Here is a 17,423-nt window from a genome sequence, read left to right as displayed (position 1 = left end):
TGAACGACTACAATACTGTTACGATTCAGAGCTTGAAAACTAACGGGGAAACATTCTCTTTTGGAATTTATAGTAGCTCATTTGAAACCACGAATATCTTTCTAGTTCCGACCCTCTTTATGTTGCATAATGTTCTCGGCAAGCAACGTGTCGTCACTTGCCAACCTGTGGACGCTATATATTTCAGATGAGTGTGGAAAACTTTTGCCGAAACCAATGTAAGTGAGCGATTGTTCTAATTCTCCCGGTGACCTTGGCGGCATCAACGTCGTCCCCAGGGTCTTCTCCACTCCTCGAGGAGAAATCTCCGGGGACGAGGTTGTGGCGACATCGGCCGCGTCGGCTACATTTGTACACGTGAAGTTTCTAAGCCATTCCGCTGACGAAAACCGCGGGCTCCGCAATACCCAGCTTTCCTCTATCGGCTGAAACTAGCTCCCACAGAACGGTACAGAACTACTTTAAAAAAGGTCTCGGCTTGCAAATAATAACGCATACCTGTGGAAACCTGATGGTGATATTGATCTCCTGTAGTACGCTATCGCTTGTTTTAGGAAGAGATCTCCATTCACGCTTCACGCCGGCTCCCATTACACTCTCTATGCTCAATGTAGCGTTACTCAAAGGATCGCAAGCCGAACAGTCTTCGCTTTGCAACCACCTTGTCTGGTTTGACCCACCTGCAATTGAGAGTTGAAATAGGGAAAACATGAGTCATAGTATTAGTCCCCTAGTGATAATGGGAGCAAACTCGTAAAACGATCCCAAAGGTTGCAGGAAGCAAAAACATTTCGCTCTTTCCAAAATCACAGCCGAAAAATGAATGTGAAGAAGAATGCAAGCTGAACCAAGATGCGAAGATGGATTTGAGAAGAAACAAACTTCGTGGTGCCTACGACTCCTCCGCGCGTAACTCGTACATGTTGACCCCTTCACGCGTGGGACTCTATGTACTACGCGTGTCGATCTCCGACATCGATCACAGAAGGAGTTACTTATCATCAGCAGTCCCATAAAACTTACATTTACCGTGTACGTATTCTACCTTATATCGTGTTTAATATACTTAGCCTTGGACCTGACGTTTGACCTACAATCTTGTAACCTTGGTGAATTCAAACTGAAACATTGAGATTACCCATGGTTTCAGCGCGAACGGATCACCGATTCATGGGGGGGGGGGGGGGGGGGACGGTCATTTTTGTATTTCAACAAAGATATATGATGGTCTAATGTTATATTGAAATGACCCACGGCTAACCCAAAACGAAGAATTTGAGAGTGGGCGGATGACCCAGACTGAGACGTTCTTTTTAATTTCAACTTGTTGACAATTCATTCTCTCGCATGGTGTTGTTGATACAATTGCGTGACGATCGCTTCCTTTTCCGTAATGGATTTTTCTTGAGGTTTTCCTTCTAGTTTGCACTTCCGCAACTAGTTGAACGACTATTAGTAAGGCGAGTTCAGGTAACGTCTTAATTTAGCCAAATAAAAAAGGATTTTACACACTTAATTACCACCGATATCTTAATCTGCCTTGTGACTATTAACGCACGTGCAGACCCCTTCGTTTTCGCTTAGGCGTGGTTTTGCTGAAGCGGGGATAGCTCATCCCACTTGACGTATTATTTTGTCTTGAAATTCAATTTACAAGTCAACGATTTGGAATTCAAATAATTTTGACTCAGTCAGAATGCAATATTTGACAGAGAACAGTGTACAGTGTATCCTGACCTCCCAGGGGACGGGGGCACTCTGTAAATCACTGGGTAGGGGTGTGCCGCTGGGACACGGATACCCTTACCAAGACATATACTAGACCATGTTCCGCTTGATTTTGCAATCCTATTCTAGACTAGGCATCAAACACCTCTACCCCATCCCAGACTAGCTATTTTCCATGCAAAAACTTTATCACTATCATAAACCAACATACCCTAACTAAACCAATATCTTACACAGTCACCTTGGAGTTTTATTAAACCCTGGGTAAAGACCCTGTCCTATATTAAATTATTTACACACTGGTCACTTTTTCCGGTACATTATACCCTATTCTTGACCAAAATTGTCTGATTTCTGAACCCTTGAAATGTAGCTATCCCAGACTAAACTGCCTGAACATCATATCGGACATACCCATAGAGCTTTAATATACATGGGATTCCCACCCCCCCCCCGCCCCCCCGGCCCCTTGCCCGGGTATCCCAGTCTCTTCTAATGATTACAACACTTATCGATCACGCACGTTGCTGTCAGCGCTATCAAACCCTCAGCGAATTCGATCGCCTCGTGTCGCAACGTTCACCGAAAAATGACGCAAAAAGTAGCTTAAAGGTTAGCTCTTCGGAAATGTTAACACTGTATCGTCAATAAACAATTTATAAAATTCCTCAGTTTTGCGTCACGCGAGATATAAAATTAAAAATTTCCTTGCCAAGTTGTTCTTTTATCACAAAATGACCAGAATGACGAAACTCATTAAAATGACCCCGCGAAAAAAAGGTCGACAGTCGTTCTGAACTATTTTCATCTTCCAATTTTAATATACAGTTTCGCTGAAAAGTTGAAGAACGCTTATCCTCTAGCGAAAACAACTCAATCGAAGGTCAGATTACTGACTAATTTCCATGTCAATGTCAATTTGTCGGTTCCTCTGGAACAATCGGTTGCGTTAATATCAAAACTTTAAAATTTCTCCTTTCTCCCAGACCGAGGGACAGAGGAAAGTTTTGTAAAACGATCGAAAACAATTGCATCTGTAAGAGAAGATGAAAGAGCTCTTTCATCCCGTTTTCTTCGAGCTTTCGCAGCCAGTTTTAACCCCGATTAAGCAGGTTTAGTCTGTGCGAGGACTAGCGTTGCATGTGCTGCTTTTACTCTTACATGCCTAGTTTGTTAAGTAACGTGAGAAAAAAAAACGTAAATGCTTTGTACGGTAAATGAAGGGCAAGTTTTGTGTCACAGGAAGTTTTATATCATCACTTTGTTAAGTTATAAAACAACTCTTTGTTTAACGCGAATATAGAGATAAGACTTTTTTGAAGAAACAACAACGATTCTTACCTTCGCTTGCTGAAGCACACCGAGTCATTGAATCTTGTTTGTTTTGGAACATTCCGACACCACACGACAAACTCGTTTCCAAAACGACTTTATCACCGATTTTGAAGCTTGGCGGCTCCAAGGGAAGGCCTCCGTTTGCTCTTCGTTCGCTGCTCAACAAAATCAACATGACACACGTGAAAACAAATTGTCCCGCCGCACTCCAACGCGGCAAATCGTCGATCGGCATTCTTCCTGCCTCCTGCCGTTATCCCACACAAACAACTTTTTGAATACAATCGAACGCTGCGATCGCTTTCTTTTAGAACTTATCGCCAAAAAGATGGTCAGTGCTACGAGTGTACGCAATCACGTCCCTTGTTTATGTTGGAGATTGGAGATCTCTGGTTCCCGCCGGCTCTATGTTGGTATGTTAACCTTCACACCGAGATGAAAGCTGTCTCAGATAACCACTTCCGGTTATGTCACGTCTTCCGGTCGCGCGGCGATCCCACTCTTAAACTTAAATAATTCTGCCAGGATACAGTTTTCAGCCAGCAAATTCTTCCAAAATAAGAAAAAGAAGAAACGTAAAGAAGGCATTTGCACGAGCTTTTCCATTTGAAAGTCAGTGGTAGTTCTAGAGTAAAGTCTTGCACTCATAGACCTGCAACACCTTCACATTCTTTTGCTCAGAACATATTTTAAGATCAGCTGACCAAATCGCACAAAGAGCGTCAGAGTTATCAAGTTCCTATAAAATGGCATCTCCAAGTGAAGATAACTGGTTCAGTGGACAAAAGTGTTTCTGTCATTTGCACTGAAAAAGGGTACAGTTAAGTTAAGCAAGAGCACAGAACGGCTGCAAAAGATGTCAAGAAAGATGGATGAGAGGTACTTAAAAACAAGAATTTTAACCGAAACGCACTAATCGTGGGGAACTCTCAAATGCCCTAGCTACCCCATCCCGGCCTCCTAAATATGTCATTATGTACTGATTGCATTCCAGGTTAAAGACCTGAATTGAAATCGATGCTAAAACAACCATTAGATTATGACTGAAGATTGATGTTAGCAACATTAGGGGGTAATTCATCAGTTGGGATAATAGGACCGTAAAATACTGAGTCCGCAAACAAAGCAAATAAGAGAGATTTCAAAGCATCCTCAAACATCGTGAAGATTTCTAAGGATTTTCACAGAATGTAGGGGGTGAGATTTCCTTGAGTTAGAAGGGCGTGACTCGTGAAAGGAAAGCCGAAAACGTACCAACCCATTGAGGATAACCGCAACCAATAACTCGAAACATCCTCTCTTGACCCTGAACAACAAACAACGTGAGCATGAGTAGCTGGTCGATCGGAGTCAATTTTACGACCGTGTAGAAAAAATGTACTATTTACTATATATTTTTTCCTGTTGAAGGCTGAAATCAGTCTTCGTTCGTGGGTCAGATCGTAACTGCTAATATTGTACGTGAGATGAAAATGGCCACACGAAACATGACTGGAACAAGTGCACGCGTGTTTTGCTTCTCGGTCGACGAGTTTAGGAAAAAGTTCAGCAAAAATGCAATTGACAGTTTCTGAATTGAAGCAGAGCTATTGAAGTGTCCTTTTCGGTAGTTTTGGAACAAAAATAATGCAAAAAAATATGCTATCAACCAGAAATTTCTTTAGACTTGCATCAAACGAAGGAACAGCTGCAGGACCACAGAAAGCCTTTTCATATTGGCCGTTGCGACAAAAATAGCGTTATCTACATGTGAGCCATCAGAGCCGTAACCGATGTACATGATGTAAGCCCCATTCTCGTTGTTGAGCCTGTAGGTAGCATCCAGCGGTGAGCATGAAATTGAGGCTGACAGTTATTGATTTTTTTTCAGTTTCCCGCGCGAAGCACATGCCCGTTAGAAGCCTCGATCAACATGGCGGACAAAGTAGACTCCAAAGAGCCAAAATCTGAGGCCAAAGTAAGGAAAAAGGTTGAATGAAATCACCTTGATTCGCTCTACAAGACCCTGAGAGGCTTGTAAACACCACCAAGACCTTTACAGCTGATGTGCTTCTCGTTTGTTTGATGATTATGTTCTAGGATTTAGAGTCAAACAATGCAGAACCTGATTCGGAGAAAGACAAAAAGAACGGGCAAAAAGACGAAGAGGAGGAATCCAGCGAAGGAGAAGAGCTCACAGGTAGTTTTATTTCGATTACAGAGGGTTGGTTTGGTTTCTGCTCTGGGATAAACGTGTTCTGTCTCTTTCTAACAGCTTACAATGACTGAAAATTACTTCTGTAGTCGATAGTAAACATTAGGTTAATTAATTATCTCGCAGACAAGCGCTTGAAATTAAGCTTCATATTTTGTGGTAGAGAGAGCTAAGTGTACGGTTCTCGTATCAACTGCCCATCACTAGATACACATATTTTGTTGCTTGATTCTCAAACTTTGCATTCTAACACAACATAATGTCCAGTCGCCAATCAGTTAAGTTTGTTGTAAGTCAAATCGTTATTTATGCATCATGGTCCCAATATGTGCTCTTCTGCTAATGCCCGTATTTCCAGCAGTGATTATTATGTAACTTCTCCCTACTATGTTGATGTATATTGAGATAAATTAAAGCCAGTTTGAGCCCTGTCTGCTGCTCTTGTAGAGCCTTTGACATACTTGTAGCATAAGAAGATTAACTATTACCAGACAAAAATAGCACTTCAGGGCTGGGTTGTTCAAAGCTTAAGGCCGATTAAGCTAACCCAGGATTAATGAGAATTTGGATTTGAGTTTTGCGACTTTTAGGTTCCATTTTCTGTTTGTATTGTATGCCCTTCAGTTTTGAGTTTGAATAATTTCAAACTACACAAAAAATAAGCAGTAAATAACATTTTTCTACAAGAAAAATTCATAGTGTGGTTAACTTTTAATCCTGGTTTAGCGCTAATCGGCTTTCGAACAACCTGGCCGTGTTGTGTAACAATAGGGTAACCAGGTGATGCCACAAAATCCAAAATAGTAGCGCATGGGACAAGGATGCAACAATGCATTGAATTTTTGAAATATCGTGATATTTTGTCGTAGAAACAAATAAGCATGGTAAAAATCAACTCCTGATAACATTTGTGATGGGTTAGCCTGACTATCAATTGTTTCAGCAGTAGGTGAATGAGGGACACATAATAACGGCATTATTCTTAATGTATCCTTGATTGAAATCTATAATGAATAAATCATAATAATTAAAAGTATAATATCTGTTTACATCATGCATATTGGTGTGAGACACAGAATAATGCAACAAAAATGATCTACAATTCACCACATGTCATGTTATTCATCATTCACTATTTCACGTCGTACCGAGTTCATGCAAATAAACACTCATGACTTCAACTGCTTTTTGTGTGGTCTTAACTGGAAGATGGTGTCTTTTCTTAAGCACCATATCTTTGAAATTGAATATTTATCAAGGCAACAGGGGTTTCATTAACGTTTTCAGCAGAAGGGCAACTGGTTTTCCCAGGCAGGCAAAAGTTTTTGAAGTGAACTTCTCTATAACAAAAACCTTTCCTCTGCATGGTCAAACAAGGCGGGCAAAATCTTCATCACAGCCAGTCAATTTTCCTAGTGCCTGGCCCTTAATGAAACCTCTGGCCCAAACTAAGGCTCTGACACTGATAGACAAACCGTAGTCCGCCAGCCTCTAGTTTGTATGTGCTATGTTACAAGGACTTTGCTTGGGTAATTATAATGTTATTGTTGATTCTTCTATTGCTAGGACTTTACGACAAGCCAGTTGTTATTGAAGGAAAAAGAGCAAGAAAGTCCACAGAGTTTCTAGTAAATCAAACCACTCCTGCGATTAACAAAGAGGTTAAACCTCTATTATTTGAGGTAAAAATAAGCATTAAATGGTTGTACATAAATTTAAGTGGTACACCAGGCCAGATTTTGAAATGCAAAAGAAAGTCACAGAGGAGGAATTTAGTTTGAATGCTAGGACTGAGCTGTAAGATACTCAAGACAAGTCTCTCTCTTCCAAGATGGTGCACTGTCCTGGGTTTTAAAGAGTATTATTACTCCTAACTTAAAGGTAGAGTTTGAGATTGCCCTTAGTGAAATGTGACAGAGAGGAAATCATATAAGGATCATATCAGAATTTTATAATGGTTATTAAAGGCAATTTAACTTAACTTGGTTTTCAATAATCAGGCCTTGCGCACATGGTTGCCTTTCTGTATGCTTTTATCAAATACAAATAAAGTTGATCGTGTGGTACTTGCACCAAAACAAAATGTAGCTTGTCTGTTTCAATGGCAAATGACATTCATTTGACTTTGGTTTTTTTCAGGGCAAAGGAGATTCATTAGGGTTGATTGAAAGAAGTAAGTATTTGACTGCTGACTGACTCACACAATGGTAGACATATACATGTAAATCATACTTAAGACACCTGATAACTTGTCAAAGATCTGTTCCACTCATCCTTTTGTGAAAACAGCGCTATTGTAGCAGTTTATTCATGACGCACGTGCTAATACTTTTCTGTTACTTAGAGCGAAAAAACTAGCAATAGAAATTTAGATGTCACTCATTTGTGGCATATTACATGTGCATATATAATCTGTACTATGTTCACTAGACGAGATGGTCAGGACCTAATACAGCATGCAAAGAAAGTCATGTCTGCCTAATCCAATAGTAAATTTTATGGTTGGGTTAGTCAATTCGATCCATCCCTTGCCCATAATGAGCAAGTGAAGTTTTTGAGGGTAAAATCTGAGAATACTCAACTTACAGAAGTACTATAAGAGATCAAAAACACATTATTTTAATTTCAGCTTTTAATTGGTTAAGGCTGCCGGACACTAGCCAATTTTTTGTTGTAGAACTGCAGATTTTTTGTTGGGGTCAAATCGGGTTAAAATTTGTTGGGCCATCAGCTTACCGCACACAAGCCGATTTTTTTGTCGCAGCTAACCACGTTGAGGCTTGGGGCCTAGTCATCCAAACTCAAGATAGCGCCTATTCCACTGATGTGACTCTCATGACATTTCCTAATTGGTTGAGGTGCTGGTGAGCCCCGACAAATTGTCTTGGTCCACCGCACACTAGCCGACAAGGCCAGACAAGATGTTTTGAGATCTAGCAGTGTCAGATATCGCCTGACAAGCCCCAATCTTTATCTGAATTCACTGCACACTAGCCAACAAGTGAAGATTTTTTGTCGGCTGATGAAAAATCGGCTAGTGTGCAGCGGCCTTTAATCGTGCTAGCAGCAAAATTTTTTTCCAGGCTAGAACATCCTAGTTACAGGTTGCTCAAAGGGCAAGTTGAAAATTATGTGAATTTTTGCACTCTGATAATTATGCACTTTGTGTACCACAAGGCAATAATAAAGACAAATTATTTAATGTCTTTATTTTTGCCGTCCTACATGCAGCATGCAAAGGAAATTCTGATAGCTTGGGACTGGTGGGCTTTACAGTCAGGCTAGTGCATGGACTGTGTCCTTTACTTGCCTGATGGTTAACTGAAATTTTTGGGAAAAGATCTTTTTTAGGACACCCAAATTTCAGAAGTACTGTTAGAGATCAATTAGGGGTCCAAAGGGAGAGGGTTAGGGGAAATGCCTTGTGGGCTAGTTCATCATACTTACTAACTGGGACATGTATGTATTTTTTTCACTTTATTCCAGCAAATTATGAAATAGGAAGAAGTTCCCCTGGCGAGCTTAAGCCATTACACAAGCTTTTGTATGGAAGAGAAGGGCGGGTATGCTTTGCAGATCAATATGCATGTCTTTATTTTGTTCTTTGGTTATTTGTTTCTCTTTTGTTTTGTTTTCATTTTTGTCTAACTTTTGCTGGAATTACATATCATTAGACGTTCAGTTATCATAATCCAACAAGGTTTTAATGTGCTAGACTTAGCTGGTTCAGGTCACTGTGTTGTGTGTTCTTGGAGGAGACACTGGTGGGACAGTCTGGTCTGTCGGAAGGCTTTACCCTACATGTACATAAAATTAAAAGCTGAAAATTAAAAGCTATATTGACCAAAAATAATAGATATAATTATGTCAGTTCAACAAGTGAGAAAGTGTTTGTTTTGTTTTGTTTTGTTTTGTTTTGTTTGTTTTTTTTCTCATCAGGTAATGGAAATTAAAAAGAACATTAGGAAATTTAATGGATTTGCTTTTGAAAAGGTATGTCATGTATGCTTGAGTGTGTTTCCCAATCTTATCACAGGGTAGTGCACTGGTGAAAGTACTCACCTCACACCAATATGGCCCAGATTCGATTCCGGCCCAGTGCCATAATTTTATGTGGGTTGAGTTTGTTGTTGGTTCTTGCCTCGCTTTGAGGGTTTTTCTGCGGGCTCTCCAGTTTTCCTCCTTCCACCAAAACCAACATCTCCAAATTCCAAATTTCCCTCTAAAATTGTAATTTATTTATTTAATTACATTGTTTGGATTTATTATCTTTGCATGTGGATAAGTTGATCTGAATACCTTTTAAAGAAATAGTTGTCACTTTTTATTTCAGGATTCTAAAGAATATGAAGCAAAAAAGCTTGGTGTGGAAAGGTAATGATTATTTGTTTGCTTTCACAACAACTCCATTATTTTATTTCTTTATGCGTTTAATATTTATTAAATTTATTTATTATAAATATTTTATTTTTTACATACCGGTAACTGTATTGTTTAAATATACTGCACTTGTCAGTATACCACTAAGGAAAGAAACAAAACTGCATTAATGCCAGGCATTGTCTATGGTATAACCCACAGGAATCTATGATTAATTTTGTGCACATGTAACCTGTGCCTTTATTTTTGATATTGCTTTTCTGATAGTGAGATCTGTTGTCATCCTTTTCCTGTAGATTTACAAATGATGGTTTAAAAAGACTTTGTGAAATCTTTGACTTGGAAAAGAAAGGAAAGCGGGTGAGGCAACACACTATATACTGAAGAATTTTTTGAAGTTTTTGTGTTTATTCTGAAATCATGGGATTTCCAGCTAGCAGGATTTCCATTTGTTTTATACATGTAGGTAAACCTTGAGTAGCAAACATGAAGTTGGACTGATGTTGAGATTGACAATTTATATTCTCTTTAAGACATTAATTTGTTATTTAAATGTTTTTTCCCTAGAGTGACCTCCTAGAAAAAGTTATGGATTTTCTTATGTCACCGAAGTCATCAGGGAGAGTAAGTGTAGTATTTTGTAAAGGAATGAAAAACACAACTAAAACACATGTACAATGTAGTACAATACTACAAGACTCTGTCAAACATACAAGATGCTCTCTTAATCCTTCTCTTCTACTGAAAAATTATATTTTTTAATATCACTTACTTGTTTGTATCATTAAACAATCTTATGCAGCCTGCCCCTCAACCTAAAGCAAAAAAGGCAGAGAAGAAGAAGAGACAAAGAACAAAAAAGAGTAAGTTTTAATTAATATTTTGATGTTTGGAGGCCAATAGCAAATCAAGTTCTTGAACAGTGTGGAATAATTTAGCATCAATTCCCATTTTGCAATTTGTCATGCTTAGAATATCTGAGCACTGATGAAATGAACACTGGGAACAAACAGATCCTGAAAATGATGGAAAGTATGAGAGTGCTACTATTAGTTACCAAGTTTATTTTAAGTTTGATACCCCTCCCATGTTGGGTTTTTTAGTTAAAACCTCCCCCTCCCTCTGGAAATTCCAGTTTTGGTTCATACTTTCCTTTAAAAATTGTGGTTTTTGTGACTTCCCCTCCCCCTTCCCCCTTCCCCCTTCCCCCTTCCCCTCTCCTGTGGCATTTCCAATTACCCACCTTGGAGTTAGGGTGGATATTTTCTGGAACCATACACACAATCTCTTGATATTTCTACTATGATACACAGTTAGTCAGGGTTCCTGACAATTTCAAAGGCAAGGTGTCAATAAGAAATTTCAACTGGTCTAGTCAATGTTTTCTTGTTATTGACTTGAGACCCCCCTCCTACCCTCGTCTAGAACACTTCTTATTACCAATCCATGTATCATTTTAAAATTGTGTAATTGATATTTAAGTCTAACTACAGTAGCTCACCTTCTGGGTTTTCTCATGTTGCAGCAGATAGCTCAAAAAGTAAAACTCCATCATCAAAGGTTTGTTTGTTACTACAAATAAAAACATTTGGTGTACACATTCTCAATAAACTTCTCAATTTTATGTCCTTTCCTCATTTGAGATACATGTAAAAAAACAAGAGGCTGGATTTGAAATCTTATGAATGTAAACTTCAAGGGAGCCAATGCAAATGCACATACTTATTGACTATGATCATCAGCTTGTAGAGACGGATATTATCTATATTATGAATTGGCGTGATAATATGGCACATTAAGGGTATTCCTCAGAATTGCATTACGTATCCCTAATGCACACGATTTTTGCGTCATAAGCGCAGGCTCACGAGCAGGTGCATACACACAATATATACAAAATGGTGGCTTTTGCTAAACGGCTTGGCTTGAGTGAGACAACTCAGCATCTTTCTCGGAAATGAGTTCTTGGACCCAACAATTTTTAAATTTAGTTTGAATGCAGAGATCACCTTCTCTCTATACAGTGTATATTGACCAATTTCTATTGCAGAGTTTTAAACTATCACTGAAAATAGCTAGTGTTTGGAAAAGATAATATGCCCTGAAGAACACTGCATACCTGGAACATATTGAATCTCTGTCGGCTAAATACGAGTGCCTTTATCATGAAATGCACATCAAATTACTCCTTAACATTGTTGCAGCACATGCATTGATGTTTTTCTCAGTTAACTTTCTCCCTTTTTTTCTGCTCTCACAAAGCATAAAGTGAATGGTTCAAATATAAACATTTCTGAAAGCAGATAATTTAAGAAATTATGGGGTTTATTGAAGGTCCTCTGGCTCCTAAATGAATACCGGGACCCCACTTTTTTATTTCAAAATTTAGGTTCTCTTGAAATAAGCAGTTTAAAGTTAAAGTTTGAAAGAAAATCTAATGTGAGTTATATTTCGATGGAATTACCTTAAATTAGTTTTACCTAAATTTCTAATGTAATGTACATAATTTATCATATCATTGGTAGTTAAATATCAAATCAACTTGCCAAGCTTATACATAGAAATTTCTTTCAGTCCAAAAAGACATCAGAAATTGTAGAAAGCGGAGATGATGCAGATAAGGAGGATGAAGAAGATGAGGTTGAGGAAGAGGAAGAGGAAGTAAGCGGACAAGCCTACATGTAGTATACAATGACCATTTAAAAACATGACTTGTAGTAATCGTAGATTAAAGAGTGTGCTCGAGTATTGGTAGGACTGGTATGTTAAAATAGTAATTAGTGAGCTTCTGTTAGGTTAACTACATGACAAGGATTGGTACCTACCCAGGGATTTCATTAAGAGCAGGGCACCAGGAAAATTGAGTGGTTGTGAGGATGAATTTCCCTACCTGGTTTGACCATCTAGAGGAAAGTCTTTCTTACAAAGAAGTTCAGTTCAAAACGTTTTGCCCACCTGTGAAAACCAGTTATCCTCCTGCTGAAAATATAAATGAAACCCCTACCAAGTGAGTTTGCTTACGAGATAACATGCATGTGGTAGTCCACCGATGAAGTTTTTCCTTTAATGCCAATCTAGGATTCTAAACAAAATTCACGGCATTAGAAATGTTCCTTTTCATTGGCAGTGGAGGAAATGACATGGAGTGACATAGCAATTTTTAGACAATTTGGATAATATGTAATAAAGGAATCCATGGTCAAGTGTTGATTGATACCCTGGATGGATACTCCATTGAGACCTCGGCTGATGCTCGATCAGCACTTGATGGACATCTCGGTTGACAGTTGGTTAAGAGTCAACTAATTTTTGCAGACATGTCATAGCTTGTTGATCAAGACATTGATTGAGGGTTGATTGAGGGTATGGATTGACACTCATTCTATGCATGGAGGTTAACCTTAAATGAAGCACCAACCTGTGAGACAAGGCCAAACCACAACACTGGGAACTGGGTGACCTATTCAGGGGTTTCATTAAGGGCGAGGTACTGGGCAAATTGACCGACTGTGAGGATGATTTTGCCTGCCTGGTTAAACTATCTAGGGGAAAGTTTCTCTTACAAAGAAGATCAGTTTAAAATGTTTTGCCCCGTTGTGAAAACCAGTTATCCTCCTGCTGAAACCCCTGCTTATTGGAGGATCACTTTGCGTACATGTGATTAATAAATAACACATACATGTACCCTTCAGAACATTTCATTATTTAGAGAGTGTAAGGTTGAAGCACTCTTTCAGTGCGAACACACTGTATGTGAACAGTTTCCATTCTCATTCTCTTTTAGCCTCCAAAGAAGAAAAAGAAGGTTGAATCATCACCCAAGAAAGCTGAATCACCATCAAAAAAAGCCAAAGAAAAGAAAGTGAAAGATAAAGCGAAAGACAAGGTTAAAAGCAAAGAAAAATCAAAATCAAAGAAAACAGGAGAGAAGGCAAAATCACCTAAAAAGATGGCGCCGGTTCAGGTTAAGATAACAGCTTTGAAAAAAGCCTCTCCGAAGAAGACTCCCAAAAAAGGTACGAGATGGAAAGTTACTCTTCAGGGCTCTCGTTAAGGGCTGAAACCCATGACATCTGCTATGGCTGAGTATGTTTGATGGGCCCTTGATGTTACAGGTGAACTGGACTATAGTTGATACAATTCACCTAAAAGGTAACAAGTTTGTTACAGTTGTGAAGATAAAGGCTTCTGTTGACTCAAAACTTCATGACAGCCCAGCTGTTAAGTAACGCACATTATGGTTGTTTCAGAAATTGCGGTCAGAATGTAACATCAGAGTGTATTTTAGGCGCCAAATGGAGACTATTGTTTATATAGTATTAGTTATAGCAACATTTCAGTTATTAGAAATTTATTTAACATTTGATTTTCTTCAGAAAAACCCAAACCAGTAGACGATTCATCCTCTGATGAAGAACCATTAGCAAAGAAATCAAAGAAGCAGCCTCCAACAGTAAGCTCAGTTGTTTGTCAAAATGCTGTTTGATGTACTTATTGCTGCAATGTAGCACCAAGCTCCAGTTTGTGCAATAATAAGCACAATCTGGCAACAAAATAATATGGCATGCTGCGTAGTTTAACATCGCAGCCATGTTAGTCATCTGTGTACATTGTTATCAGAAACCGTAGATTTGCAAAAGTCATTGGTGGAATCCCGACATATTTCAAACGGAAGGTTTCAATAAGGAATTCTAACTGGTCAGTAGATATGAGCCTGACCAAATCATCAGAATTTCTCTTGTTGTGTCAGGTTCTCACTTTGTTGGGTTTTGACCTAAGAAATTTATCAGACTCTTATCAAGAACACTGCATTGCCTGTTTTTGTGGAGGCATCATGATGAACAGGGCCACTGCCCTTGTGTTTGATTCCTATTCCACCACAAACTATAAACATGAATGTTGGGGAGAGGGAGGGTGGAATACATGTGGCAATACTCCACCTACACTGTAGTAACTTCATACTGTGGAAGGATTCGGTTAAATGGAGTCAGATCATTTGTACTAAAGGCATCCACAGTCAAGTGTCGCTTGATACCCTTGATCGACCCTCAGTCAACACGGTTGACATTCAATCGACCTCTCGGCCATATATTAACCAATACTAGATCGAGTGTTGATCAAGATATCGATTGAGTGTTGATCAAAGGTCAATTGAGGGTATTGATCGACACTCGACCGCAGATGCCTTTAGCACACATGATCTCTTCCAGCCATAGGTCCATAATGATATAATACAAATTTTCAGAGACATAAATGATGGAAGATGTAATTAATACTGTGACTGTGTTCTGATTGAACTACAGAATAATGAACTTGAGAAAATTGTGAAGGATCTTCTAGATGGAGCTGATCTTGAACAAGTGACGATGAAGAGTGTGTGTAAACAGGTGAGTTGAAACCCCACCTCACTCTGTTGGAAAATTCTAGTTTAGCTTTATACTTTCCTTCAAAAGTTTTTTCTATACATACTTTGGTATTAGCCATTCAGAAGCTACAGTGTCTAATGACCTTTTATGGCTATGATATAATGGCCAAATTTGGATAAGGTAAATTAATACCTAATTGTATCTTCCTTGGTATGCTCTGGTAGCATATCAGGCAAGTTTTGTTGAACCATGGGTATTTTGGCTCAACTATGTCTTGCCAAAATACAAACCACGTCTGATTTTCTTACTTACTCTTTGTGTAGGTGTATGATATGTTTCCAGAACATGACCTAACCTCTAGGAAGGATTTTATCAAAGACACAGTAAGAAAGGTAATCACTGAACATTCTTGTGACACACTTACTTAATTGCAGCACCCTGGATACGTCCCTCACAATTGTTAGGAAAGAGAACTCTAAATAAAAAGAATCTCTCTCACAGCTGACACAATCTATAATATGGTGGTGCACTCGTTTCTTAGCCTTCTTTGTTTAAACTGCTTTGAAACCCCATGTATCGTAAAGGTGAATTTGAATGGATGTAGTCCAGAGTTTAAAAAAAAACACTGGAATGAACATTGCATGAATGAACTCCTTTTTCCTACAAAAAACAACAAGAAATTCTGATCTTTTTAGTTACCAAAAAGTAGTTATGTCAGTGTAATCTCTCCTTGAGTTTTATTGTACAGGCCCCAGTTGTTCAAAGACTGGATAAAGTTATCCAATGGATGGTGATTTGTTTGGTTGATAGCATTATCCACCTTTCGAACAACTCTGGGCCAGACCTTGTACATACATGTACAGTTAGCAGTAAGTGATAGCCATGGTTGTAAATTTAAATCAGTGTCATGCCACAAGCTTTTTCAGATTTAATATAACTCAACTAATTACTCTCCAAATTGTCCTCCAGTCAGTCCTTTTACCTTTATATTTATATATCTAATAAGTTAAAAATAATAATATTGAAATGCTTGTTACTTCTGCCTTTATTGCAGGTCATATCATGAGAACAACAAAATACGACAAAAAATAAACATTAACCAGTTCCAACCTTTTTACCATTTCACAAGTCACACCCATGAACACTGTGTTTTTAAAACTTTTTTTTTTCAGCAAAACATATCATACCTTGTTATTTAGACTGTACATTAATCTATTACTTTGCAATAGACAGTGTTCCAAGACAATCATGTTTTTTTAAACCTATTGCAACATTGTAGTTTTTAGAATCCAGTTTCGTTTCCACTTGGACAATGGTTGGTTAAATAGGAGAAAGGAGCTGTTTAATTCTGCAATTAAACAGTTGCATTTCCTCTTATTTCTTTCCAAAAGCTTGAGTTAAGACATTGTAAAGTATGTATCTATTGTTTAGAGGAAAAGTGAAAAAACAGATTCAATGTCTCTACTGAAATCTAGACTTTTTCCTATTTTAAAAGGAGACAGTAACTTGCACTTGTAATTATTTTACCCATGTCACCCTATTTGCAACACAGAGCCACTGTCTATACATCTAACTTATGTGTGCACTATGTTACTGAATCAATAATATCAAAAGACTGATTCAAGGAACAGATGGAAAAGTATTTTACTGGGAAACCAAACCAATTCAGATCATGTGTACTAAAGGCATCCGCAGATGAGTATCGATCAATGCCATCAATCAACCCTGGATTGACATCTCTATCAACAGTTGATCCACATCTCAATTGATACGCGATCAACATTCGATCGACATCTCGACCAATTCTCAGTCAACACTCAATCAACACCTCAGTTGACAGTCAGTCAAGAGTCGACTAATTATCGCAGACATCAACAAGTGCTGATCGATTCACATGAGTTGGTCAACACATGGCCAACTAATGACCCACTGTGTCGATCAGATGTTGATTGAGCTGTCAATCAAGTGTTGGCCTAGTGTCAATCAGGCATCGATTGAGATGTTGATTGGGTGTCGATCGAGTGTCAATCAACACTTGACCACAGATGCCTTTAGTACACATGATCCACCAAATCAACCGATAAGTTTGTTGTCAACCAATCAAGACCTTTGTTTTCCAGTCAAAAAAACTGGATGAAAACCCTAACTGAAATCTAATTGAACATCACCGAAGACTCGTGTAATTGTAGTGGCTAGGTTTAGAAATCATTTATAACCAATACATACTTTAAGACAAGTAATTTATTCAGGTATCGTGTAATGCCCGCCTGTTGACGCATAGCCTGTATAATACTAGACGTGTTTTATTTTCTATAGTTAGCTAGTGTAGTTAGTTTTGACAGTTATGCATGAGTTCCATTTTACCATCAATGTATCTTGATTTATTTTAAATCAATAAAGTAAAATTTCTATGATTAAAT

General features: G+C 38.4%; 2 protein-coding genes across 2 annotated transcripts in view; one reads left to right on the top strand and one right to left on the bottom strand.

Moving 5' to 3' along the window:
- Window positions 1-4,073, bottom strand: part of LOC145463628 (uncharacterized) — a 75,367-nt gene extending 71,294 nt beyond the window's left edge. Inside the window, exons 1-2 of the mRNA XM_081447389.1 lie at window positions 3,070-4,073; window positions 499-680 (exon numbers count right to left, since the gene is read on the bottom strand). Of these exons, the coding sequence (XP_081303515.1) occupies window positions 499-680; window positions 3,070-3,298 (411 nt within the window). The 5' untranslated portion in view covers window positions 3,299-4,073. The remainder of the gene's footprint in view (window positions 1-498; window positions 681-3,069) is intronic.
- Window positions 4,074-4,894: 821 nt separating this feature from the next.
- On the top strand, window positions 4,895-17,422 carry LOC145462628 (protein DEK-like). Its single transcript, XM_081446201.1, has 17 exons — window positions 4,895-5,020; window positions 5,143-5,242; window positions 6,824-6,939; window positions 7,397-7,430; window positions 8,744-8,820; window positions 9,197-9,250; window positions 9,591-9,631; window positions 9,934-9,997; window positions 10,205-10,261; window positions 10,440-10,500; window positions 11,163-11,197; window positions 12,212-12,298; window positions 13,422-13,653; window positions 14,014-14,090; window positions 14,941-15,024; window positions 15,327-15,395; window positions 16,058-17,422. The coding sequence occupies exons 1-17, from the start codon at window positions 4,976-4,978 to the stop codon at window positions 16,067-16,069; spliced, it is 1,245 nt and encodes a 414-aa protein (XP_081302327.1). The 5' UTR covers window positions 4,895-4,975; the 3' UTR covers window positions 16,070-17,422.
- The last annotated feature ends 1 nt before the right edge of the window (window position 17,423 follows it).

Source organism: Orbicella franksi, chromosome 12, assembly GCF_964199315.1.
Source record: "Orbicella franksi chromosome 12, jaOrbFran1.1, whole genome shotgun sequence".
Classification (NCBI taxonomy): Eukaryota; Metazoa; Cnidaria; class Anthozoa; order Scleractinia; family Merulinidae; genus Orbicella; species Orbicella franksi.
Note: the sequence above shows the minus strand (reverse complement) of the source record. Positions and strands in the feature narration are given on the sequence as shown.

Coding starts and splice junctions, on each gene's coding strand:
- LOC145462628 (XM_081446201.1), top strand. CDS start 4,976: ATGGCGGACAAAGTAGACTCCAAAGAGCCAAAATCTGAGGCCAAA. Junction 13,654..14,013: donor GAAGAAGACTCCCAAAAAAG/GTACGAGATGGA, acceptor GATTTTCTTCAG/AAAAACCCAAACCAGTAGAC. Junction 15,025..15,326: donor TGAAGAGTGTGTGTAAACAG/GTGAGTTGAAAC, acceptor CTCTTTGTGTAG/GTGTATGATATGTTTCCAGA.